The 27,972-nt window shown below is 46.2% G+C and overlaps 1 protein-coding gene across 4 annotated transcripts in view; it reads left to right on the forward strand.

Annotated features, from left to right (window-relative positions):
- LOC106572352 (signal peptide, CUB and EGF-like domain-containing protein 3) overlaps window positions 1-27,972 on the forward strand; it is a 115,112-nt gene that overhangs the window by 42,677 nt on the left and 44,463 nt on the right. For all 4 annotated transcript variants that reach the window (XM_014146408.3, XM_014146409.3, XM_014146410.3 and 1 more), the window contains exon 4: window positions 10,759-10,893. In XM_014146408.3, coding sequence (XP_014001883.1) covers window positions 10,759-10,893 — 135 coding nt within the window. The remainder of the gene's footprint in view (window positions 1-10,758; window positions 10,894-27,972) is intronic.

Genomic DNA, 27,972 nt, shown 5'->3' on the forward strand with positions numbered 1-27,972 from the left:
GTTCATGTGGGGATGATTTGTTATGTGTGTATCATCCTATAAATATTCCTGCCATGGTTGTACTTCAGTGTTCTTCACAGATGACCTGTTGGCCAGCAGGCAGAGGAATCATCCAACTGACCCTGCTTTTCCTGTTTTCTCTCACTCCGTCCCAGGTCTCAGCAGCTTTTCGTGGATTTAGATGTATAAAATGACTCCTTGTCCTTCTGCATTACACATGGTGTCCCTGGTAATATGCCGTAGTTAGTCCCCCCGCAGATGTAAATAACAAGTGGATGAATCATCGTTGAATCGTTTGAATCGTTTGACCTCCCATAGAGACAGTGCAATAACACGTTCAATGAAACAGATGTAACTTTTTTTGCACACATTCAATGACTAACAAATGTAAAGCATGTAATTAGCGATAAACTATTTCGAGTGGGTAAGGCATGTAATGGTGCTGAAAAGGTTTCTAGTTTCCGAGCGCCACCTATTATTTCTCAGCAATTACCCTGGCCTTGTGGGCTGGATGAGAGTTTGGAAGATTTGGAAAGAAAACCTTATACATCCCCGCTCCAGAATGCTAAGAGATTCATCCTTACCACAGAAACAGGGGAGGAAGAAGCATTGGTGGGGGTTTCATGTTACCCCTCAATTTCCTACAGGTTTAAGTGCTTTTAGACCCCTTCGATAAGATTAGTTCTGTTGGCCTGTAACTGGAGTGGTTGTGCAGCTGGTGCCCAAAGGAGATCAGACCTAATTGAGCCTCTGGCTAGTGGGTTGGAGAACAGACTGACACATGGACAAGACAGGACAGATGTATCACTTTAATCAGTGAGTGATTCACCTGATCTGATCCTCCAAAGTTCACATAGAGCCAAGTCCCTTTCGCTCTTACCAACAGAAAAATCTGTTTAACACCTGAGGTTGATGATTCACATGCTTGGGATGGCTTTGATTCCCTCACTCCTCTACTCTCCTGTTGCCCTCTCTCACATGGCCCTGGCACTTCCTCTCCCTCCTCCTCTCCTCTCCTCTCCTCTCCTCTCCTCTCCTCTCCTCTCCTCTCCTCTCCTCTCCTCTCCTCTCCTCTCCCTCTCCTCTCCTCTCCTCTCCTCTCCTCTCCTGTTGCCCTCTGTCACATGGCCCTGGCACTTCCTCTCCTCTCCTCTCCTCTCCTGTTGCCCTCTCTCACATGGCCCTGGCACTTCCTCTCCTCTCCTCTCCTCTCCTCTCCTCTCCTCTCCTCTCCTCTCCTCTCCTCTCCTCTCCTCTCCTCTCCTCTCCTCTCCTCTCCTCTCCCTCCTCTCCTCTCCTCTCCTCTCCTGTTGCCCTCTGTCACATGGCCCTGGCACTTCCTCTCCTCTCCTCTCGTCTCCTCTCATCTCCTCTCCTCTCCTCTCCTCTCCTCTCCTCTCCTCTCCTCTCCTCTCCTCTCCTCTCCTCTCCTCTCCTCTCCTCTCCTCTCCTCTCCTCTCCTCTCCTCTCCTCTCCTGTTGCCCTCTGTCACGGCCCTGGCCCCTCCTCTCCTCTCCTGTTGTCCTTTGTCACACGGTCCTGCCCCCTCCTCTCCTCTCCTATTGCCCTCTGTCACACGGTCCTGGCCCCTCCTCTCCTCTCCTGTTGCCTTCTCTCACACGGTCCTGGCCCCTCCTCTCCTCTCCTGTTGCCCTCTGGCACACGGCCCTGGCCCCTCCTCTCCTCTCCTGTTGCCTTCTCTCACACGGTCCTGGCCCCTCCTCTCCTCTCCTGTTGCCCTCTGTCAGACGGCCCTGGCCACTCCTCTACTCTCCTGTTGCCCTCTGTCACACGGCCCTGGCCCCTCCTCTCCTCTCCTGTTGCCTTCTCTCACACGGTCCTGGCCCCTCCTCTACTCTCCTGTTGCCTTCTCTCACACGGTCCTGGCCCCTCCTCTCCTCTCCTGTTGCCTTCTGTCACACGGCCCTGGCCCCTCCTCTCCTCTCCTGTTGCCTTCTCTCACACGGTCCTGGCCCCTCCTCTCCTCTCCTGTCGCCCTCTGTCACACGGCCCTGGCCACTCCTCTACTCTCCTGTTGCCCTCTGTCAGACGGCCCTAGCCCCTCCTCTCCTCTCCTGTTGCCTTCTCTCACACGGTCCTGGCCCCTCCTCTCCTCTCCTGTTGCCCTCTGTCACACGGCCCTGGCCCCTCCTCTCCTCTCCTGTTGCCTTCTCTCACACGGTCCTGGCCCCTCCTCTCCTCTCCTGTTGCCCTCTGTCAGACGGCTGGGCTAGGGCAGGAGTTGCCAACGAGGCGTTCTTCTGGCCCCCACCGGCCGGTCAGCACCACATGACTCCTGGTAATTGGCTCTAGCAGTGTTAATGATGTTGGGCGGCAGTGGCAGGCGGCAGAGCCCTACACACCTCACAAAGACATGAGGAAGTCAGGAATTCAGGTGGAAGCAACGTGATGTCATAGCCAGAGGTCGACCGCTTATGATTTTTCAACGCCGATACCGATTAAGATACCGATTAATCGGCCGATTTGTCATTTTTTTATTTGTAATAATGACAATTACAACAATACTGAATGAACACTTATTTTAACTTAATATAATACATCAATACAATCAATTTAGCTCAAATAAATAATGAAACATGTTCAATTTGGTTTAAATAATGCAAAAACAAAGTGTTGGAGAAGAAAGTAAAAGTGCAATATGTGCCATGTAAAAAAGCTAACGTTTAAGTTCCTTGCTCAGAACATGAGAACATATGAAAGCTGGTGGTTCCTTTTAACATGAGTCTTCAATATTCCCAGGTAAGAAGTTTTAGGTTGTAGTTATTATTAGGAATTATAGGACTATTTCTCTCTATACAATTTGTATTTCATATACCTTTGACTATTGGATGTTCTTATAGGCACTTTAGTATTGCCAGTGTAACAGTATAGCTTCCGTCCCTCTCCTCACTCCTACCTGGGCTCGAACCAGGAACACATCGACAACAGCCACCCTCGAAGCAGCGTTACCCATGCAGATACAAGGGGAACAACTACTCCAAGTCTCAGAGCGAGTGACGTTTGAAACACTATTAGCGCGCACCCGGCTAACTAGCTAGCCATTTCACATCGGTTACGCCAGCCTAATCTTGGGAGTTAATAGGCTTGAAGTCATAAACAGCGCTATGCATTGCGAAGAGCTGCTGGCAAAACGCACGAAGTGCTGTTTTGAATGAATGCTTACGAGCCTGCTGCTGCCTACCACTGCTCAGTCAGACTGCTCTATCAAATCATAGACTTAATTATAACATAATAACACACAGAAATACGAGCCTTAGGTCATTAATATGGTCGAATCTGGAAACTATCATCTCGAAAACAACACGTTTTTCCTGTCAGTGAAATACAGAACCAAAAATATATACTTCTGTGTATTGATTTTAAGAAAGGCATTGATGTTTATGGTTAGGTACAGTCGTGCAACGATTGTGATTTTTTCGCAAATGCGCTTTTGTTAAATCATCCCCCGTTTGGCGAAGTCGGCTGTCTTTGTTAGGAAGAAATAGTCTTCACAGTTCGCAACGAGCCAGGCGGCCCAAACTGCTGCATATACCCTGACTCTGTTTGCAAGAGAAGTGACACATATTCCCTAGTTAAAAGAAATTCATGTTAGCAGGCAATATGAACTAAAAATGCAGGTTTAAAAATATATACTTGTGTATTGATTTTAAGAAAGGCATTGATGTTTATGGTTGGAGCAACGTGTACCTAAGCGATTATATGCAACGCAGGACAGGCTAGATAAACTAGTAATATCATCAACCATGTGTAGTTAACTAGTGATTATGATTGATTGATTGTTTTTTATAAGATAGGTTTAGTGCTAGCTAGCAACTTACCTTGGCTTCTTACTGCATTCGCGTAACAGGCAGGCTCCTCGTGGAGTGCAACGTAAAGCAGGTGGTTAGAGCGTTGGACTAGTTAACCATAAGGTTGCAAGATTGAATCCCTGAGCTGACAAGGTAAAAATCTGTCTTTCTGCCCCTGAACAAGGCAGTTAACCCACCGTTACTAGGCCGTCATTGAAAATAAGAATGTGTTCTTAACTGACTTGCCTAGTTAAATAAAGGTCTAAAAAAAAACGGCCAAATCGGCGTCCAAAAATACAGATTTCCGATTGTTATGAAAACTTGAAATCGGCCCTAACTAATCGGCCATTCTGCTTAATCGGTCGACCTCTAGTCACAGCACAGTGAAGATGTGCATGTGGAGTAAGATGTCTCTGTGGGTCGCTGTATAATTTACCTCATGGTGCGCTCTGTAGTCACTGATGTCTCGAGATCTCTACGACGAGGCACACTGTAGTGCTGAAGTGAAGCGGAAACAATGTCATTATATTCTTTATGAGCGAAACCACTTTTTTTAACGGCCTTTACTGAATTACCACCACAAGTTCATCATGATGTTGGGAGAGAAGGACTTTTTATGCTCTTAAAAGGTGGCCTGTAGGATAATTATTTTTTTGATTTGAATTCAATTCAAAACACACATTCGCATAACAATCAATAGCAAATGCATGATGTCCATTATTCCCCACTAAGGTACAAATGTCCCCACATTGATGAGCTATGTGTTTTCTTTTATATGGTTCTCTAGAACCCCAAATCCTTCTTATCATTGGTATGGTCCATTGGAATTGCTCAAGTAGGGATATGTGGTGCCAACAACTGTATCATTAACATCTGTAGAAGTACACCCTGATGGATTTATAGCTACCAAATCACAAATCCCATCTTTACTAACCTTTGGCCCCGGCAGAAAACCCTGTCTGTCTGTGTTCTCTGGAAGGAAGAAGCACTGCACGGCCGCCCCTGTTCCTAACCTTCCACCACTCCCTCTCCATATCTCTCTCTCCCTAAATTCAATTCAAGGGGCTTTATTGGCATGGGAAACATATGTTTACATTGCCAAAGCAATTGAAATGGATAAACAAATGTGAAATAAACAATAAAAAGTGAACAGCAAATATTACACTCACACAAGTTCCAAAAGAATATAGACATTTCAAATATATAATGTCTATATACAGTGTTTTAACGATGTGCAAATAAAGTAAAAAAACACCATTTACAATGGTGTTTGTTCTTCACTGGTTGCCATTTTCTTGGGTCAACAGGTCACAAATCTTGCTGCTGTTATTGCACACTATGGTATTTCACCCAATAGATATGTGAGTTTATCAAAATTGTGTTTGTTTTCAAATTCATTGTGGGTCTGTGTAATCTGAGGGAAATATGTGTCTCTAATATGGTCATACATTTTGCAGGAGGTTAGGAAGTGCAGCTCAGTTTCCACCTCATTTTGTGGGCAGTGTGCACATAGCCTGTCTTCTCTTGAGAGCCAGGTCTGCCTACGGCAACCTTTTTAAATCTCTCTCTCTCTCTCTCTCTCTCTCTCTCGCTCTCTCTCTCTCTCTCTCTCTCGCTCTCTCTCTCTCTCGTCAGTTGTAGGAGCAGTACCTAGGGTCTCAGACTCACATAACTTGTGTTTAGTTAAGAGAGAACAATATCAATACTATTGCTTATAACACCTTTACTTATGTTAAAGTAACAATATGATTATCCTCAGTCATCTTCTGTCAACAAAGAGCATGAACTACTGTATAGTCAAAGTATTCACTGTTCTTCTATTTCAACCTCAAACCAAAGTTGTCTACATGAAATGTCCTTATTCTCTTTTGTGATAATCCCATTCCCATGGCAACAGCCCTCTGACTAAATGTTTTTCCCCCAATCTATTGTGACAGCTTTGAGTGATCGCTTGGTTGAGCCTGTACCTCTAATCCCCAGGGATCTTGTTCTAAGGCTGGCTAATCAAACTGCCAGGATTCAGCCTGATGTATTATTGACCAGGGGGCTGATGGGAAAGTCCAGTCATCAGAGAGCCTCACGTTGATTCACTCCATCCTCACTCTTTGAAGCACGCATCCTTTGATGCATCACTTTTAAGTGCTTTTGTTACACTTTAAATGGTAGTGTGATAACCCCTCACATGACTAGATTTTGACAGATAGTGTTTTATTCTCTTCTGGACATGAGTAGATTACTTTACCCTCACTGTTCCCCTATGGTCATCATGTGGGTCAGTCTGTTGGCTATCTGAGAGGGAGCCCAGATAATGATGCCTTGGTTAACACCTCTACTCTCCTAGCATGGCCAAGAGGAAAGGCTATCACTCCTCTGGTTTGATCCAGGGGAAATCAAAAAGTCTAAGCTCTTAGTAATAAACGTCCCCTCCACCATCTCTCCATTGCAGATGCAGATACCCAGAGCTATCTAATCAGATACCCTCCCAGTGCAATCAATTTGCTGCTGTTGTGACACACACAGGTCAGGTTTGGGCATGGAGGCTTTCCACAGTCCAGGAAGAGGAGATGGAGGGTGGAGTGAGGAGTTGCAAGGGAGGAGGAGGATTTGGGTTTGGTGTATTAGCTGGCTCCTGAAGAGGATATCAACACTCTCTTTCCCTCAGGATTGTTCGGCCCCATTCACCATGACATGAACAATTCCAGCTGAGCCGACTGGCAGGGAAACTCAAGCCTGGGATTGGGCTTTAGGGATGTAAGCATCCAGCAGACAGCCAGCCGTCAGGGCCTCTTGTCTTCTTGGCACCAGCCTGTTCACCCCAAACACACATCCTGGGGTTTGTTTTTAAAATACTTCCAGACTTCTTTTGGAGGAACTGAGGAATACCATTTGGTATGACCAAAGCTCATTTTTCATTTATGGGATAACTGAGTGAGACAGTGGGAGTTCAGGCTCTCTGTGTATATTTACCAAAAATCGTTACCTGAGCGACGAGCGCATCGTTGGAGGCTGGGTTTCAATCAAAGCAGCATTAGCTTTGTTTATATCGTGTTAGTATGAAAACAAGCTGTTCCACTGAATTCAAATCTAAATACAGCCTAAGCAAAGGCTTGTTTGTTTTTGTGTGTTGTGGTCACGCTAGTCAGGGTTTAAATCATCCTGAGTAAAAGTGACCTGAACGTACAACACTATACATTGGCTTAACCTAAGAAAGTGCATTGACTAAGCAACACAAAGTATCTCTAGTCTAGTAGCACCCCCACTGCTCTGAGTTCAGTTTCTCATCCATCCAGCTAACCGACAGAGAGCATGCGTGGCCTCAGGCAACACATCAACTTGTGCATCCTCCTGCTGACATGTGCCTGATTAGCGCAGTGTGTTTGTTTACACGTGGCCAGTGTCTGTGTGCACTGAGGGCTCCTCTCAGAGCGGCTCGGCTCGGTTCAAACCTGGCGCCGTGGTCACCGTTCAGTGAAGAGGGTGGAAAGAGTCGTGTCATTGAACTCCAGCAGCAATGGAGAGGAAAGAGGAAATCCTCTAATCCTGTTTAAAAGAGAAAGGATCTTGTTTTAATTTGGGACTATGCTCCTTCCTTCCTTCCTTCCTTCCTTCCTTCCTTCCTTCCTTCCTTCCTTCCTTCCTTCCTTCCTTCCTTCCTTCCTTCCTTCCTTCCTTCCTTCCTTCCTTCCTTCCTTCCTCCCATCCGACATTATCCTCATAATGTCTCCTTCACCTACTAGAGCAGCTCAGGCAGCATGCCTTCAGCCTGGCCCTTACTGCTGCCTTATTAGGTAGCGTGTGTTTCTTAAACCCCTGTAAATGAAAATCACAAACAGGGTGAATGGCCGGCCTCGGTCTCACCTCCTCATTTCTCTGTGATGTCTGCTCTGGTCTGGACGACAAAGACTTCTGTCTGTCTGCCTGTGTCTGCCTGCCAGCCTGCCTGCCTGCCTGCCTTCCTGTCTGTCTGTGTCTGTCTGCCGGTTGGGTCTGTTGAAACACAAATCTTGGTCAGCACTGAGGAGGAGATACACATATTTTTCTATTTTTCTCCTCAAAACTCCAGTGCTGGGTCAGCAATAAATGCCCAGAGAGTCATTGAACCCGTTTAGAAAAAAGACGAGCGCGTCTCCAAAATACGGCTTGAGGAGTTTCTGTAACTCAATCGCCATGTTTACACGGCTCTGAAGCTCAGCACAAGGCCAAATGTTATATATACAGTCAAGGCTATCTGAGAAACCAGCGGACATGGCCTCCGCAAACACAACCAATCTCTTAATCTTCCCTTTTCCCCCTCTCCTCCTCGCAGCAAATCGAGGGATAGAATGGAGAGATGTCTCATTTTGCTGAACTGAGGCAGCCCTTTTGACTTCATTAAGACGTTATTCCATCCTCTACAGATATTTTTTTGTTAACGTTTTAAATCCAAATAAATGAGCACTTCTCCTGGCCATGCCAGAATCCTTTTCCGCTTGGAAATATTTGCTTTGGATGCCAGCCTTGTCCAGCACAAAACACAGGTAATTATTGGAGCTATTTGAACAGGAGAGATCTACTGACAGGCGATGCCTCATTTGGAGTGATGAAGGAATCAGGAAATGAAGCCATCATTAATGCACTGGGGGTTTGGAAAGATAATTCCTTTTTGAGGCTGACTGTGTATTTGGTGTGCATTTCTGCATGTGTCATGAGTGTATTTCTGTGTGTGTATGTGTGCGTGCTCGTGTGCACTCATACTTGTGTGTGAGCCCACTTGTGTTGGTGTGTGTATTTGGGCGTATGTTTCATGGGGGTTGGTGTTTGGCTTTACAGTTTATCTGCAAAGGTGCAGCTGCAGGTTCCTTGCAGCTAAGCTGAAAGGTGTTACCGCTGCCACTCTCCCTCTCTCTCACGGTGAAGAAAGACTCTGTCAAGTCAAAGCCAAAGCAGCTGCACTGAGGCTGGGGTGGATTGCAGCTCTGCTTAAATGGAGCACATTACTCCACTACGAAATGACTCCAACTTCTTTAACCTTCATAGACCCTCCAGTCTGTCCTTATAACACTAAGTGTATTTAGCATCTCTTTTCAAGGATGCAGGGACAGACACATCACCTGGATGGCAGTTGTGCTCAGGTTTTCCCAGTGGGTGGGTGACATGATGACATTGTTTTGAGAGGAGGGAAGCATCGGTGCTGATGGAGTGTGAGAACAGAGGACTAGACTTGTGGTCAGGAGGGTCACATGCCACTAACCCACTTAGCTACCCCAGAGGTTTCTGTCTAGTCAGGTTCCACTTTGACATCACTCAGGAGTTTGAGGTGTATGTGTGTGTTTGTGTGTGTGTGTGTGTGTGTCTATGCCTGTGTGTGTGCGTCTGTGTGTGAAAGAGAGGAGGACAGAGTGAAGTTTAGTTTCTAACTATGCTGGGCTGAGAATCCCTCAGAAAGGAAACTTCATCCAGAGGCCTTCTCAGACTGGAAAAATAGGCAGAAAATTTGTTTCACATGACAGTTTCTTAAAAAAAAGCCTTGTGTATACAGCAGATTATTGATGTGTCGAGCATGGGGATGGATAGGGTTCCAAGGACAGAGCACAGGTCTCCAGGGGAGGAGGAGGCCTAGAGTCAAGGCACTGTCACGCAAAGGGGATGCTGGGCTGGCTAGTAACATTACTAATATCTAATGACGTAGAGAGGTCTTTCCTTGGGAAAGAGGTCTTCTGACCTCAATGGGACTTCCTGGTTAAATAAAGGTTAAATAAAAATATTGTATGACACTGTGCAAGACCTTCCATTTTTATAAGGTTTTCTAAGATTAGTGGATGGCCCCAAAGGTCCCTAATTTGATACTGTTAAGTATTTTTTCCGCACCATAAAATGGTGGCTTGATGCTATAAATATAAAAGAGCTTACACCTGGCTGCACTTTGGTCCAATACCCCATGTAGTTACCTGTGAGCTCTGACGTTTTTAACAAGTTGTTCGTGAATAGATGTTGTCCTGTTACCACTGACTGGGTGTAGTCTCAGAACACTTTTAGTAATATCTTATAGAGGCACGATGAAGTCTCAGTGGGATTAAATGCTATGTCAGCACCTACCGCGTTAGAACCTACTCATTAGTCTACTGCGCTATGCCCTGTGGCAAAGCATAGCCCCCGGAGATACCTCTGTACAGACTGCTGCTGTGTGCTGCACTTCACTAGGCTTCAAGTGGCTCACCTCCCTCTCCTCCCCTCTCTACCCCCTCCTCCCTCTCCTCTCCCCTCCCTCCCTCCCTCCCTCCCTCCCTCACCTTCCCCTCCCTTTCTTCACCCTCTTTTCTCTCCCTCTCCCCTCTTCTCCCTCCTCCCTCCCCCCTCTCGTGGCATTCCTTCTTTGGAGGGGCTGACAGAGGCTCGTCATCGACAGGTATTCTGCCCCAGGTGGATCAGGTTACCACTGTCGCCAGAGGAGTGTGCTGCTCAGGCTTAGTGCTGCACAGTTGGAGGCTTTCAAACTGTGAGCCCTCCGCTCCATCTTCTGCCACGCAAGATAACCGTGAACTGAGACATCAACTCTTCCGACGCCTTTAGACAACCCCCTCCTGGCGTCTCTTGTCCATGTCTCATATCTCCCCTCATGTTGTGACCTCTGCAGTCTACACGGCTGAAACCACTAAACCACTCCCCTGGTGCAATTGCATTAATGTGCATGTTATTTTGCTCGTCATTTTCCAGAAATTATAATGAACAACTGTGTTCTCCTGTGTCAACGCTTCCATGACAATAATCTTTCATTTTGTTATGTTGCTGTTACAGTATATCATCATATCTAGTTTAATTCAGTAAAATCTATCTGACTGGGTGCAAAAAAGTAACTGCAGTGTAGATCCCTTACTCCAATTGACCATACTGGTTTATCTCCTTCTCCTCATTCCTGGACCCATTTGTTTTCTATGATTGTAATGATTGTTCACTTCCTGTTTCATTGCAGATGTGGATGAGTGTTCAGAGGGGAATGGTGGATGTCAGCAGATCTGTGTCAACATGATGGGCAGTTACGAGTGCCGCTGCAGAGAAGGATTCTTCCTGAGCGACAACCAGCACACCTGCATCCAAAGGCCTAAAGGTTAGCCTTGCATCCTCAACACGCACACACACGCATACACACACACACAAGCATTCCAGCGAAGGGACTGCTCCAGATTTATGGTGCAGGAGAGGATACCAGTATGATCTCATTAGTCCTGCTCTCTGACCTGAAAGTACCTATTAAACTGCTGGGGTCATGACCTCATTATGGTCCCATTCAGGGGAAGTATCATTTACACTTCAGATGGTGCATTTTCATTAAGCCTTGTTTAAGCATTACTACAAGTGAAAGGCTGTAGGCTGCATCTCAAATTGCACCCTATTCCCTATATAGTGTACTTCTTTTGATCAGGGCCCATAGGGCTCTGGTCAAAAGTAGTGCACTATATAGGGAATAGGGTGCCATTTCGGACACATCACTACTGTAGCAATACTGCTGGCCTGCAGGTATGTCTTCTGTGACTGATCTGATATGATAGGGAATCAAACCGGGTCGTTGACAGCAGGATCCGCCCTAACATGCCTGCCCTGCAGCAAAGGTGAACAAAGGTAACAGTATGAGTGCTTAGAAAACACCTGAGCTGTGAGGAAAGCTGTGTGTTGTTATTTTCTGTCCTTTTCGAATGAGACTGATCTTATCTGGCAGTCTGACAGCTTTTTTGAAGCATAACTGCCAGTGGTATGAATGGCCTTGGGGTGGCTGAGAGAAAATAAACTATTAAATGTGTAGCCAGGAGCGGGAACACCACTTGTTTATGGAGAATTCCTGTGGGATTGGGATGGATGTGTCAGAGAATGGAAGGTGGGGAGCCAATCTTATCATAGTCGTACATAGACATACCTGTAGAGGAACAACAACAATGACTGCTCCCAATAACTTGACTGATAAGTACATTATCATGCCTTTTGTTTGGGTAGCATGTAAATTCATGAATAACAATATTATTTCCACTGAATAAGTCTCGAGATGGAGATGTTTTGTATTTTCATCCACCTGAATAAGGAAGCCCCAAGGTCTCTTTCACAAGGGAAACCTTGAATGCTGTTTTACTCTATTGTTCAGTACCACTAAAACAGAAAAAACTAGCCTCAATGATTTGAGTACAACAGTCTCATGAGGTCTCAGGGAAGGTGAAGTCACAGTGAGGCAGATTATCAACACCTGCTCTCTGTCAGCTCTCTGTCTGCTCCCAGTCTGCTCTCTGTCTGCTCTCTGTCTGCTCTCAGTCTGCTCTCTGTCTGTTCTCAGTCTGGTCTCAGTCTGCTCTCTGTCTGCTCTCTGTCTGCCCCCAGTCTGCTCTCTGTCTGCTCTCTGTCTGCTCCCAGTCTGCTCTATGTCTGTTCTCTGTCTGCTCTGTCTGCTCTCTGTCTGTCTCAGTCTGCTCTCATTCTGCTCTCTGTCTGCTCTCTGTCTGCGCTTTGTCTGCTCTCTGTCTGTACTCAGTCTGCTCTCTGTCTGTCTCTGTCTGCTCTCTGTCTGCTCTCTGTCTGTTCTCTGTCTGCTCTCTGTCTGTTCTCTGTCTGCTCTCTGTCTTCTCTCTGTCTGCTCTCTGTCTGCTCTCTGTCTGCTCTCTGTCTGCTCTCTGTCTGTTCTCAGTCTGCTCTCTGTCTGCTCTCTGTCTGCTCTCTGTCTTCTCTCTGTCTGCCCTCTGTCTGCACTCTGTCTGCTCTCTGTCTGCTCTCTGTCTGCTCTGCTGGCTGCAGTGTGGGTGTGTGAGCCGTTACCCAAGTGTTTTCTCTTTTCTTCTCTGCTCTCTCTCTGTTCTCTGTCTGCTCTCTGTCTGCTCTCTCTCTGTTCTCTGACTGCTCTCTGTCTGCTCTCAGTCTGCTCTCAGTCTGCTCTCAGTCTGCTCTCAGTCTGCTCTCTCTCTGTTCTCTGACTGCTCTCTGTCTGCTCTCAGTCTGCTCTCAGTCTGCTCTCAGTCTGCTCTCTGTCTGCTCTCAGTCTGCTCTCAGTCTGCTCTCAGTCTGCTCTCTGTCTGTACTCAGTCTGCTCTCTGTCTGTCTCTGTCTGCTCTCTGTCTGCTCTCTGTCTGTTCTCTGTCTGCTCTCTGTCTGTTCTCTGTCTGCTCTCTGTCTTCTCTCTGTCTGCTCTCTGTCTGCTCTCTGTCTGCTCTCTGTCTGCTCTCTGTCTGTTCTCAGTCTGCTCTCTGTCTGCTCTCTGTCTGCTCTCTGTCTTCTCTCTGTCTGCCCTCTGTCTGCACTCTGTCTGCTCTCTGTCTGCTCTCTGTCTGCTCTGCTGGCTGCAGTGTGGGTGTGTGAGCCGTTACCCAAGTGTTTTCTCTTTTCTTCTCTGCTCTCTCTCTGTTCTCTGTCTGCTCTCTGTCTGCTCTCTCTCTGTTCTCTGACTGCTCTCTGTCTGCTCTCAGTCTGCTCTCAGTCTGCTCTCAGTCTGCTCTCAGTCTGCTCTCTCTCTGTTCTCTGACTGCTCTCTGTCTGCTCTCAGTCTGCTCTCAGTCTGCTCTCAGTCTGCTCTCTGTCTGCTCTCTCTCTGTTCTCTGTATGCTCTCTGTCTGCTCTCTGTCTGCTCTGCTGGCTGCAGTGTGGGTGTGTGAGCCGTTACCCAAGTGTTTTCTCTTTTCTTCTCTGCTCTCTCTCTAATCTTTCGCTCGTGTCCACATCATGTAGTCTTTTGTATAGAGATAAATAGTAATGGCGTCTTTTTGTAGGCACTTACTCCGCCATGGTTCGTTGGACAAAGCATATGGGGAAAATGAATGCCGTTTTGAATGACTTGGTGCAAGACCTTCCATTTTAAAAGGTTTTCTAAGATGAAATGAATGGCGTTTTTGGAGGGTTTTTGGATAAACACCGAAAATAAGTTTTGTGGTGAACCCAGGCTCAGGAGATCTTATACATTTTGTTCTAGGAGATAATCTTCATCAGCTGACGTCAACTTTTGTGAATTTTGAAGAATTTATGTAATGATAAAAAGCACATAAAGGCTTCATAATTCATAAAAGTCATGTTAACTGACTGATGTTATCTCATAGAAAAAAACGTATAAGCCTGTGTTAACCTCAGAACTGATTTTCGGCATTTATTCCAAAACCCTATTCATTCACCATAATTGTTTTCCATAGGGATGGCTAAACAAACCAGAGGTAACTTATTTCCTGGTTTTAGGACTACAAGCTAGTGAACTCTATTGTCTTGGGGTCTGGGACAGTGATGTCACTACAGGATCTCGTTTCAGTCTCATGTAGTCTCAGAATAGAAAGCCAGGGATCTTGGAAGCCTGGTTTATGAGATCAATATGGCCTAGTGCACTGTCAATGTTTATGTTTCATACGCAGTGTTATTTGAGTGTGGCAAATGGCTGGATCGTGTGCTTCAAAGGAAAGGGTCTGTCTGCCTCGCTGTCTGTCAGAGACACATCCTCAGGACCAGGCAGATAGCACAACCTAACCAGGCTCATTTTACTCTCTCTCTCTCTCTCTCTCTCTCTCTCTCTCTCTCTCTCTGTCTCTCTGTCTCTCGGTCTCTCGGTCTCTCGTCTCCCTCTCTCTCTCTCTCTCTCTCTCTCTCTCTCTGTCTCTCTGTCTCTCTGTCTCTCGTCTCTCTTGCTCTCCCTCCCTCTCTCTCTCTCCCTCTCTCTCTCTCTCTCTCTCCGTCTCGATGAAGTACCCCATTAATGTTACATTTTTCATGTGAATAATATTGGTTTTATTGCTTCCAGATGAGCTCCATATGGACAGAGAGATTAAAGCTGCCATACATCTACAAACTCACTTCACTCAACAGATCGTTCACTGCCTGTCATTTTTCCATTATTCTAGAAAAGACATTGGGAACAACAGCAGGTCGTATTATTATTGCTATTATTACAACAGTGTGTGCTAATAGGGAAAAGGAAGAAGCCAGTCAACCAAGTTATTGGACAATAATCCTAACTCATCCTCAGCATTACCATTCTCAGCGTATTGAAATATTATGTTTAATTGGCAAAGGCTACACTAATAGTCATTTGCGGGTTTTACGCACCAGCCAAACTTCTGGGAGAGCGCAATGGTTCTCTTTTGATTACACTAAAAGTCACAAAGAGAAAATATGGAATTAAACATACATTCTCGAGTGTATTTGCCAAGTTTGCTTATAGGAGACCCTCAGTGCTTTCATAAATACGGCCCTGGCCAGCCAACTCCTTAAACGTGTTAGGCCTGGGGTGCAGTTAGCTTTATCACCCTCATTAGAAAGACATCAGCTTCCCATTCCTTTCATCAATGGATCAGGTGTTACCCGGGTGAGTTAGGGGAGGGGGAGGCTGATAGGGTGGTCTGGGTGTGGTGCTAGGGCTGGTCTGGGGCTGGTCTGGGGCTGGGCAATGGCTTGGCTGGTCTGGGGCTGGGCTAGAGCTGGGCTGGGGTTAGGGCTGGGGCTTGATCTGGGGCTGGGGCTTATTCTGGGGCTGGGCTTTGGCTGGGGCTTGGTCTGGAGCTGGGTTAGGGCTGGGGCTGGGGCTTGGTCTGGGGCTGGGTTAGGGCTGGGGCTTGGTCTGGGGCTGGGCTAGGGCTGGGGCTTGGTCTGGGGCTGGGCTAGGGCTGGGGCTTGGTCTGGGGCTGGGCTAGGGGTGGGGCTTGGTCTGGGGCTGGGCTAGGGCTGGGGCTTGGTCTGGGGCTGGGCTAGGGCTGGGGCTTGGTCTGGGGCTGGGCTGGGGCTGGGGCTTGGTCTGGGGCTGGGCTAGGGCTGGGGCTTGGTCTGGGGCTGGGTTAGGGCTGGGGCTTAGTCTGGGGCTGGGTGATACCAGGCTATTCCCCTGCTGGCTGAGAGCCCTTGTTAGTAGAGAGCTTGGTCAATTAGGCAACAGGGGGCTGCCAGCCTTCACAGCTACTAGCCTGCTGCCCCCTTCAAAAAAGGAATGAAAAACTCTCCCCCCAAATGAAGGCTCCCATCGTTTCACTGGGCAGAATGTAACAGTTAATTTATTCTTGCCCAAAATGTCTTCCCAGTCAAGACATAAAATCTTTGAGAGAACAGCCAAGGTGCTTACAGGTTGATAGGTATGCCATTCAGGTCAGCGAGGGTTCCACTTCTTAGCATTTTATTTCTTGTTTCCTTTTTTCATGTGTTGGGGAGATAACAGGGTCCTTGCTACCCACATATGTGCGTGAGATTGAGTCCGGCAAATTTGAGTGCCTCCCTTAGGAATTCCTTGCTGCTTAGTCAATTCAGACATCTATAATTTCAGTTTCAGTACATTTTTAAATATCTTGTATGGCAGTACCTATGGTGTGTACTGATGAGCTATTATATAAGTTCACATATCCAGTTTCAGCCTGTCTACTTTTTAACTGGCAAACTGCAGATTTTTCAACATTCATTACACAGAAAAGTAACCTGTAACGGTCTGGGTGTAGCTGGTGCAGAGGAGTCAGGCGCAGGACAGCAGAGATGAGTAATAAAAGTAACTTTACTCAATAATGTACATTCCATGTAGTAAATACCAAGCCCACGCAAAAGGACCGAAATACATAAAACAAACAGGCACAAAAACCATAGGGAAAGCAGAGGGTTAAATAATGAACATGTAATTGGGGAATTGAAATCAGGTGTGTAAAACAAAGACAAAACAAATGGAAAATGAAAAGTGGATCGGCGATGGCTAGAAGGCCGGTGACGTCGACCGCCGAATGCTGCCCGAACAAGGAGAGGGACCGACTTCGGCGGAAGTCGTGACATAACCTGACATTGTAGAGAAAATACATATTTACATATACACGTGTACAGTGGCTTGCGAAAGGAATCACCCCCCTTGGCATTTTTCCTATTTTGTTGCATTACAACCTGTAATTTAAATAGATTTTTATTTGGGTTTCATGTAATGGACATACACAAAATAGTCAAAATCGGTGAAGTGAAATGAAAATATTACTTGTTTAAAAAAATAAATAAAAAATGGAAAAGTGGTGCGTGCATATGCATTCACCCCCTTTGCTATGAAGCCCCTAAATAAGATCTGGTGCAACCAATTACCTTCAGAAGTCACATAATTAGTTAAATAAAGTCCACCTGTGTGCAATCTAAGTGTCACATGATCTCAGTATATATACATCTGTTCTAAAAGGCCCCAGAGTCTGCAACACCACTAAGCAAGGGGCACCAACAAGCAAGCAGCACCATGAAGACAAAGGAGCTCTCCAAACAGGTCAGGGACAAAGTTGTGGAGAAGTACAGATCAGGGTTGGGTTATAAAAATATCAGAAACTTTGAACATCCCACAGAGCACCATTAAATCCACTATTAAAAAATGGAAAGAATATGGCACCACAACAAACCTGCCAAGAGAGGGCCGCCGACCAAAACTCATGGACCAGGCAAGGAGGGCATTAATCAGAGAGGCAGCAAAGAGACCAAAAAGCTGCAAAGCTCCACAGCGGAGATTGGTGTATCTGTCCATAGGACCACTTTAAGCCGTACACTCCACAGAGCTGGGCTTTACGGAAAAGTGGCCAGAAAAAAAACATTGCTTAAAGAAAAAAATAAGCAAACACTTTTGGTGTTCACCAAAAGGCAATGTGGGAGACTCCCAAACATATGGAAGAAGGTACTCTGGTCAGATGAGACAAAAATTTAGCTTTTTGGTCTTTCAAGGAAACCGCTATGTCTGGCGCAAACCCAACACCTCTCATCACCCCGAGAGCAACATCCCCACAGTGAAGCATGGTGGTGGCAACCTCATGCTGTGGGGATGTTTTTCATCGGCAGGGACTGGGAAACTGGTCAGAATTTAAGGAATGATGGATGGCGCTAAATACAGGGAAATTCTTGAGGGAAACCTGTTTCAGTCTTCCAGATATTTGAGACTGGGACAGAGGTTCACCTTCCAGCAGGACAATGACCCTAAGCCTACTGCTAAAGCAACACTCGAGGGGTTTAAGGGGAAACATTTAAATGTCTTGGAATGGCTTAGTCAAAGCCCAGACCTCAGACCAATTGAGAATCTGTGGTATGACTTAAAGATTGCTCTACACCAGCGGAACCCATCCAACTTGAAGGAGCTGGAGCAGTTTTGCCTTGAAGAATGGCAAAAATCCCAGTGGCTAGATGTGCCAAGCTTATAGAGACATCCCCCAAGAAACTTGCAGCTGTAATTGTTGTAAAACGTGGCTCTACAAAGTATTGACTTTGGGGGGGGGGTGAATAGTTATGCACGCTCAAGTTTTCTGTTTTTTTGTCTTATTTCTTGTTTGTTTCACAATAAAAAATATTTTGCATCTTCAAAGTGGTAGGCATGTTGTGTAAATCAAATGATACAAACCCCCCAAAAATCTATTTTAATTCCATGTTGTAAGGCAACAAAATAGGAAAAAATGCCAAGGGGTGTGAATACTTTCGCAAGCCACTGTATATGCCTTAAGCAGTGGTTGTTGTGGGCAGCAGGTAACCTAGCGCTTAGAGCTTTAGGCCAGTAACTAAAAGGGACACCCCACTGAAGGTGTCTCAGGGAGAGTTGGGATATGCAACAACACATTTCCAATTCAGACATGTGTATAATACACACTTGTGAAAAAGGACAAATATAAGCACCCACCTAATTATTATTCTATACCTACACTGATAATTATAATCTCCTAGAGCAGGTGTTCTGTGGGAACTCATTACAGACGAGAACAGTGATAGAACTTTTAATGAGTGTTAGAATAATACCTCACACTCCCAATCACACAATCAAACTGATGACAGGTGCTTCATGGCACCAGGCCTAGGCAAAGCGCGATACAGTGCCTGATGGTTTGGTTTAAATATAGAAATAGGAAATGACACCCACACATACTTGTTCACTGAACTCAATGTAGTCTCAGTATATCAGGTTTAGAGAGATCACCTGGAGAGGGCCTTGAGAGCAGTTTGATATCCACTAATAATACCACTCAATTTGCTATATTTTTGAAGCGTGTCGGACGTTTACCACTAAATTCACATCCAGCCATTTCTAGTCAACTACCTGACCATGGGTACAACCAATACATTTCTAATAATCTCTTTCCTTAACTGTAGAACATGAGTGTCTTTGCCGTTCCTGGAAATGTTTATTTTGCCATTGAAAACCTCTTCCTGTGGTTGGAGGTTTCATTAGCTTCCCAGAGGGGTTGTTGCCCCTTTTGCAATGAGACTTGCTGGCAGTGTCTCTCGTCTTGTCTATCATACACACGCGCGTGCGCACACACGCGCATACACAAACAGACGCATGCGTACACACACATACAGACGGATCTGAACACACACAAACACACACACAAGTTTTTAATTGACTTTAGCTTTAGGCCCGGTTCTTGAGATACATTCTATTATAGCATTTGGATGCAGAACACGCCATGTGTACTTCAGGACATCATGTCCAGCCATAACTGCAGCGGTTCATAGAATTTTGCAGTCAATGTGATGAATCCATTACACATGGTGGCATCATATACGCAGTTAGTTTTGCTGCTTCACTGCAGCTAACCGGCTACATTCGTTTAGTATGATGGTATGATGGTGACAGTGATCCCTGACTTTAAAAATTCTTTATCACTAGGGGACATGTAAAACACTTCCTAAACAAAGTAGCAGCTAATGTTCCCTAATTTCTATCACTAATTTATCTGCATTACCGTGGAGAGTGTCAGGTGCTTGTTTTATACATTGCACACAGGACTTTCTGTTACTGTTATTGGGACAGTCTTATTTTCTATTTCTGCTTCTTTTCTGAAAGCATTGACACATTATATTTATTCTTAATATATAATAGGGCATGCCATGGCTGGCTATGGCAGTCATGGGAAAAGAAAAGCCTATATTTCTCCTGTCTGGTGTCCCTACTTTGAAGGGCTTATATTGTCGTTCTTGGAGCTGTGTCTCAGCATGTCTGCTTGCCTGTCTGGCTGTATGCTAGCCGCGGAGCTGTTTTTACAAGTGCAGGAGTGGCTGCTCCATTGCTCTGCAGCCCGACCGTATAACTAGTCTATTTTCCTATTCTGGGGAACGTCCCGCACTCCCATGGCTACCTATTAAGTCTCACCATTAGTCCAGCATCAAAGACTGTTTCTTCACGACACCTACAGTTCAGGACGCTCCACCTCTTCTCCATTCTGTCTTTTTCTCTCCCTCCCGCTTTCATATTTTTCTCTCTTGCTCTTTCTTTAAAAATTCTCTCACTCTCATCCTCTCACTCTCTGCCTTCTCCTCCCTCCCTCCCTCCCTCCCTCCCTCCCTCCCTCCCTCCCTCCCTCACTCACTCACTCACTCACTCACTCTCTCTCTCTCTCTCCCTTTCTCTCTCTCCCTCTCTCTCTATCTCTCTCCCCCTCCCTCTCTCTCGCTCTCTCTCTCTCTCCTTCTTTCTCCCCCTCATGCTCTCTCCTCCTCCCCCTCACTCTTTCCCTCTCTCCTTCTCCCCCTCTCTCTCTCTTCCTCTCGCTCTCCTTCTCTCTGTCTCTAAATTACCTTCAGTTGCTACCCCCTCTTTGTCTAGACTGGGCTTTCATAGGCCCCATGGCTCCCCACGCTTGAAGAAATATATACCTGCTGTACATCACTGGCTTGGGCTCTAGCAAATTCTGGCTGCCCTACTGCTGAATCCTCCATACTTCTTTTGTGGCAGACATCCCTTTTCATAGTGCGGTTTTGTTGAAGGCCATCTCTAAGCTAACCGGGCCAGCATGCCGCAGTGGACTGCCTTAGTGCCGGTGGGATTTTTCCACGAATGCTTTTCTGTCATTGCTTTACCCAGAGGGCCAGCATGAATCATGTCTCCCTCTCCTCTCTGGTCTACCTTTGATTTCAAGAAGAATGTGGCTTTGAAATAACATATCTCTTTTTATTACAGAGAGAGGATAGTTTCCTTTATTTGTGCAGGCATGCTATCCTTCTGGTGTGTTGTGTAGCTTTATGTTGTTCTGTGTTCTTCTCTGTCGGTGGAGGGGGATAATGGATAAGCTTGGTCTGCTGGGAGAGGAGAGGTGACCTTGAAGTGATGAGAGGAGGAGTGAGGGGGAGAGGGGCATGTCCCACAGCAGGTGCTGCAGAATATACTCATATATACTGTAGATGGATGCAGTCACACACACACACACACACACACACACACACACACACACACACACACACACACACACACACACACACACACACACACACACACACACACACACACACACACACACACACACACACACACACACACACACACACACACACACACACACACACACACACACACACACACACACACACACACACACACACACACACACACACACACACACACACACACACACACACACACACACACACACACACACACACACACACACACACACACACACACACACACACACACACACACACACACACACACACACCACACACACACACACAGAAATGCACATACTGTATACAATAAATAACACAAATACATACACACCATCAACAGAAACAATGATAAGAGCAACCACAATAACAACAACATCAACAGCAACAATAAAGAATGTATGCACCCACAGGTAGAAAAGCAGAGTCACAGAAAAAATCAGGTCTAATCTAGTCTGTTACACCAAAAGTATTTAAACCACTTGGCTATACTATAGTTAGGATCATTAGGAAACTATGCAAGGATTGTTTTGGAAACACAGCTATAGAATGTAAATTAACATGTCATTAGGTTTGTTGGTAGCTCAGGTGCCTGTCATCCTAACCACAGACATGCAAATGTATCCTGTAGGAAAATATCATTCCACAATCAACTTCCACCTTCCCTGGCTGAGACCATTTATGCCCTGTCTCTCTTCCCAGTGAGGGAATGTTGCTGCTTCTACTATTAGGCCTTCGGGAGTTGAAGGGAACCAACGGTTGGCAGAAGGGCCCAAACAGTAACGCTTGGCTCAGAGGGCTGGCTCTGCCGTCTCTCTTTGGGGGCATCTGCTTGCCATCGGGACGGCGCTGTGCCGTGACGTGGACCCACTGGACGCCCTGTCACTTCCCGGCCCATGGCACCTCGGCCCGGTCCAGACTCCCTCTCCGCCTTTTCCAACTCTGACATCTTTATCCTCCTGTGAAAAGTTTTAATGGCCTATTATCTATGATGAAGGAATGCTGCTTTAATTGCCTGGTGGCTCCATGTTTAGGCCCTGCTCCCAGTGGCGCCGTATCAAGACCATGGGGCTTCCCTCTCCCTTCCAGGGGCTTCAGTCCTGTATGACGGAGTCTGGGGACAACAAGCCTTCCTGTCACCAGCCCAAACACTTAGACTGACTATGCCTATAAAACCCCAGTATGTCCTATCACTTTACAATCTATCGTGTGGGACTCTCCAAATCAAATCAAATAAATTATATTTGTCACATGTGCCGAATACAACGGGTGTAGACTTTAAAGTGAAATGCTTACTTACAAGCCCTTAACCAACAATGCAGTTTAAGGAAAATACCTAAAAAAATAAGAAATAAAACTAACAAGAGCAGCAGTAAAATAACAATAGCGAGGCTATATACAGGGGGTACCGGTACAGAGTCAATGTGCAGGGGCACCGGTTAGTCAAGGTAATTGAGGTAGTATGTACACGTAGGTAGAGTTATTAAAGTGACTATGCGTAGATAATAACAGAGAGTAGCAGCAGCGTCAAGAGGGGGGTGGGTAGCCATTTGATTAGATGTTTCAGGAGTCTTATGGCTTGTGGGTAGAAGCTGTTAAGAAGCCTCTTGGACCTAGACTTGGCACTCCGGTACCGCTTGCCATGCGGTAGCTGGAGCCTTTGACCATTTTTAGGGCCTTCCTCTGACACCGCGTGGTATAGAGGTCCTGGATGGCAGGAAGCTTGGCCCCAGTGATGTACTGGGCCGCACGCATTACCCTCTGTAGTGCCTTGCAGTCGGAGGCCAAGCAGTTGCCATACCAGGCAGTGATGCAACCCGTCAAGATGCTCTTGATGGTGCAGCTGTAAAACCTTTTGAGGATCTGAGGACCCATGCCAAATCTTTTCAGTCTCCTGAGGGGGAATAGGTTTTGCCGTGCGCTCTTCACGACTGTCTTAGTGTGCTTGGACCATGTTAGTTTGTTGGTGATGTGGACACCAAGGAACTTGAAGCTCTCAACCTGCTCCACTACAGCCCCATCGATGAGAATAGGGGCATGCTCGGTCCTCCTTTTCCTGTAGTCCACAATAATCTCCTTTGTCTTGATCACGTTGAGGGAGAGGTTGTTGTCCTGGCACCACACTGCCAGGTCTCTGACCTCCTCCCTATAGGCTGTTGTTACGCACGCCTCTAGAAAGAGGGAACGCAACACCCTGCTACAACTCAACTCTCCTTGTTGTGAATAAGGTAGGGAAGTGTAGGTGTGAACAAGTATGACGAATAGGCAGAGAATACCGTTAACAGGGAATTTATTCCTTCACGTGGTAAGGTTTGGGAAAAAGGGGCTGGACGGAACCAAAGCAAAGAAAGTAAATATCAAAGCCCCCTCTCCTACCTTACCTGACTACCCACTACTTACCTATCTAGCACCACCTGGTGCACTAACCAAAATACAGGGGATGGTCCGCCCAGGTCTTTCCTAGTGTGCATAGACAGCAAACTACTACGGGTATATGTATGCCCGCGGGCCTCTTGCCTAAACACTCCCTAGGTGCCTTCCCCTTCCCCCCTGGGAACAAATGAAACAGAATAACACAAATGTAAGTCAATAATCAAAACACTGCATCCTATTGACACACACAACCAATCAGCTCCCTCAGCAACAACGGACACAGTACATACCAAAATTCTTGGAAACAACCAACATGCTATAACCCTCAGCCATTAGCCTTGTCTCTCAGCAATCATCTCCCTTCTGAGCAACAGAACTGGGGCTTATATAGCTTCAGAAGAAGTTAGTAATTGGAGACAGCTGCGTCCTGATGAGGGGGGGCGGGGTCAGCTCTCCAAACAATCAATGTTGATTGCCCAATCAGCTGCTCGTTGATAACTTCAGGAATCCATCTCCTGAAATACATACATGATAATACACAAACCACAACAGAAACTGGGGAACGTAACACGCCCAACACAAAAAATGCAAACATACAGTTTGCAATAACAAAAATCAACGCTTCCCCAGTTACTAAACCCGTGATAGAGCGTCGGCAACCACATTTGCCGAGCCCTTCACATAGGCTATCTGTACATTATATCCTTGTACAATCAGAGCCCACCGCATAAGGCGGCGGTTCTGATTGTACATTTGCTTTAAGAACACCAAAGGATTATGGTCCGTGAAGACCATTACAGGCAAGGCACTGGAACCCACATATACCTCAAAGAACTGTAATGCTAGCAATAAAGCCAGCGTTTCCTGTTCAATTGTGGAGTACCTTGACTGACACGAGTTGAACTTACGGGAGAAGAAACTGACGGGTCGATCCACTCCATCTTCATCTTCCTGCAAGAGAACCGCACCCACCCCCACTATACTAGCGTCTACCTCCAACTTAAAAGGTTTGTCAAAGTTGGGGGCGGCAAGCACTGGGGCACTACAAAGTAGCGCTTTAGCGGACTCAAAAGCATAGTTACAGTCCTGGGACCACTTAAATGGTACCTTCGGACTAAGCAGAGATGAAAGGGGAGCTACTACCGTCGAGAAATTCTTACAGAAAGTACGATAGTAACCTACCATCCCCAGGAATCTGCGCAACTGGCGGCGAGTCGTGGGAGCAGGAAAAGCAACAATTGCTTCCACTTTGCCAGTTACTGGGCGCACTTGACCTCGTCCCACTTGTTTCCCTAAGTAAGTCACTGTAGCCTTCCCAAACTCACACTTGGCCAAATTGAGGGTTAAAGAAGCATTCGCCAACCGCTGAAACACACTTTTCAAGGTGGCGAAATGATCAGACCAAGTAGACGAATGTATTACCACATCGTCAAGATAAGCAGTACAATTTGGTACATCGGCAAAAACAATGTTAACTAACCGCTGAAAAGTAGCAGGTGCATTACACATTCCAAAGGGCATCACAGAATATTGTACGAAGTTATCTGGCGTAACGAAAGCCGAGATGTCAGAAGCTCGAGAGGTCAAAGGCACCTGCCAATAACCTTTTAGCAAATCTAATTTACTAACGTAAGCAGCAGAGCCAATTCTATCAATGCAGTCATCTAAGCGAGGTAGAGGAAAAGAATCAGACTTTGTAACGGCATTTACTCGACGATAGTCCGTACATAAGCGAGACGTACCGTCAGGCTTAGGAACAAGAATACACGGGGAACTCCAGGAGCTGTTACTGGGTTTTGCCATGTCATTCTGTAATAAATAAGCTACCTCACTTTTCATTACCTCCCTTTTCTTTGCATTAACCCGGTACGGATGCTGACTTATAGGAACAGCGTCCCCCACATCCACGTCATGTTCCAAGATGGACGTGCGACTTGGAACATCCTGAAACACAGTGAGAAAACTGTTTATCAATAAGACAAGATCCTTAGTTTGGTCTTTATCCAAATGTTCCATTTGAGATGGTAACTTTTTCAGCATCTCTGAATTACATAAGCGTTCACACTGCTGTAACGTATGGCGTAACTCCAACCCATCCTCCTTATCCTCCTCTAGATACCAGCCAGGCTTCAGCACCACCGCAGCCACACTGGAAACGGCGGGCTGGACAGGCTTTCTTGAGGAGCTGTTGGGAGAATCACGCATATAATATGCTTTCAGCATGTTAACATGACACATTCGGGAAGAACGCCTCCGATCTGGGGTCTTTATCACATCATTGGTGTCACTGAGTTTCTTTTCCACAAGATATGGTCCAGAAAAACGTGCTGACAGAGATGAGCCAGGGATTGGCAACAAAACTAAAACTTGATCACCTGGTGCAAAAGAACGGCCAACAGCCTTTTTGTCATAATGCAACTTCATGCGTTTTTGAGTAGAGGAGAGAGACTTTTGGGCTAATGCACCTGCAGCGTGCAGTCTCTCCCGCATCTTACTGACATAATCCAACACATTTTTAGGGGCGCTACTGGGTGTAGGAGATAAGATATGCTCCTTCAAAACCTTTAGCGGACCCCGTGGGGTGTGTCCAAACACAAGGTCAGCAGGGCTGAACCCTAAGGACTCTTGTATTGTTTCCCTAATAGCAAATAAGACAAAGGGCACCCCCTCATCCCAATCAGTACTGGTATCCATGCAATACTTGCGTAGCATTGCCTTCAGCGTCTGATGCCAGCGTTCGAGAGCCCCTTGACTCTCTGGATGATACGGACTGGAGACCTGATGGGAAATACACAGCGTCTTTAACACACTAGAGAACAGCTTTGACATAAAGTTGGATCCCTGGTCAGTTTGGATTACTTTAGGGAGTCCAAACGTAGAGAAGAACTTGACTAATGCCTTCACCACAGTCTTAGCCGTTATTGTCCGTAGAGGAATAGCCTCTGGGTATCGAGTAGCACTGCACATTATTGTTAGTAAGAACTGGTTACCTGACCTGGTTTTCGGCAATGGACCTACACAATCAATTATCACTTTTTCAAACGGTTCCCCCACCACAGGAATCGGGCAGAGCGGCGCACGTGGAACTGTTTGATTCGCTTTCCCAGTGAGTTGACATACGTGGCATGTCTTACAGAATTGGACAACGTCAGACTTCAAACCTGGCCAAAAAAAATGTCGAAGGACTCGGTTATAAGTCTTCGTGATCCCTAAGTGTCCGGACCACGCCTGGTCATGGGCGAGTGACAGCACCTGCTGTCGGAATGGTGTAGGAACAACCACTTGACACACTTCACTCCAGTCACTAACGGTGTCATGAGCTGCCCATTTACGCATCAAAACTCCTGCTTCCATAAAGTAGGCAGTCTCTTTAGTTTTAGCTTCCTCAATGGAAGTTACCGAAGCAAAACACTTGCGAAGACTGATGTCTCCCTTTTGACATTCAATCACCTTCTCGGGGGTGACAGTCAAAAGAATGTCATGTAATTGGGGCGCGATTTCACTTCCCCTGGGCTGTTTGTCAGAGGTGATCAGCTTCTTAGAGGTAGTACACAACCCATCCTCTTGATCAACTTCTTTAAACAAAACAGTTTTTTGACAAATCTATCACGTCACCCATTTGTCTTGCCTGAGCACGAGTGACAGCACAAGCGGGGAACACATGGGGATAACTCTGTGCCAACTCATTGGAGAGAGAGTGGTCACTTTTATCCAACACTTCCAATACGGGTACTACCTTTCCTCCAGCAATATCGTTACCCATTATAAAGGTCACACCTTTTACTGGCAACTTAGGACGTACCCCTACTCTGAATATTCCACTGATTAACTCAGAGTGTACATTCACAAAGTGCAACGGCACTGGGACAAAACCCATTTCAATACCCTGAACTAACACACTGGAACCACAGTATGTATTGTCGGATAAGGGCAACACATCAACCAATATAAATGACTGCGCCGCCCCTGTATCTCTAAGGATTTTAACAGGACGCTGAGATGCTTCGTCATTCGCTATGGACACAAACCCCTCAAAAATGAACGGTTCGTAACTGCGGTCGGGTACTGAGACTTTCAAACTACAGTTACCCTGAGGCACCTGTTTTGTTTCAGACCTCACAACAGTACGAATTAGCCCAACACCTGTTGGCGGCTTGGCACGAAAAGGCATCCCTTGTTTGCGTTTTAGTAGGAAGCAATCATTAATCACATGTCCCACTTTATGACAATAGAAACAGGGACGCTCATTTTTCTGGCGTGCTTGATATACTGTGGGCCGACTGGGACTAAAAGTAGGCAACTCAGTAGCTCTACTCTCAGTATGAGCCGAAAACACACTCTTGTGCGTCAATACAAACTCGTCTGCCAACACAGACGCTTCTGACAGGGAGGATACTTTCTGTTCATTTAGGTATACTACAATGCGTTCGGGTAAGCAATTTTTAAACTCTTCCAACAAAATTAACTCCCGGAGAGAGTTGAAATCAGTTACCTTACTAGCAGCATGCCATTTATCAAACAGATTTCCCTTGTCTCTAGCAAATTCCACATAAGTCTTACTAGGAGACTTTCTATGAGACCTAAATCTCTGTCGGTATGCCTCAGGCACAAGCTCATAAGCACGAAGAACGGTAGCTTTGACCACTTCATAGTTCAAACTATCTTCCAAAGG

This window comes from Salmo salar, chromosome 15 (assembly GCF_965601325.2).
Source record: "Salmo salar chromosome 15, fSalSal1, whole genome shotgun sequence".
In the NCBI taxonomy this organism is placed as follows: Eukaryota; Metazoa; Chordata; class Actinopteri; order Salmoniformes; family Salmonidae; genus Salmo; species Salmo salar.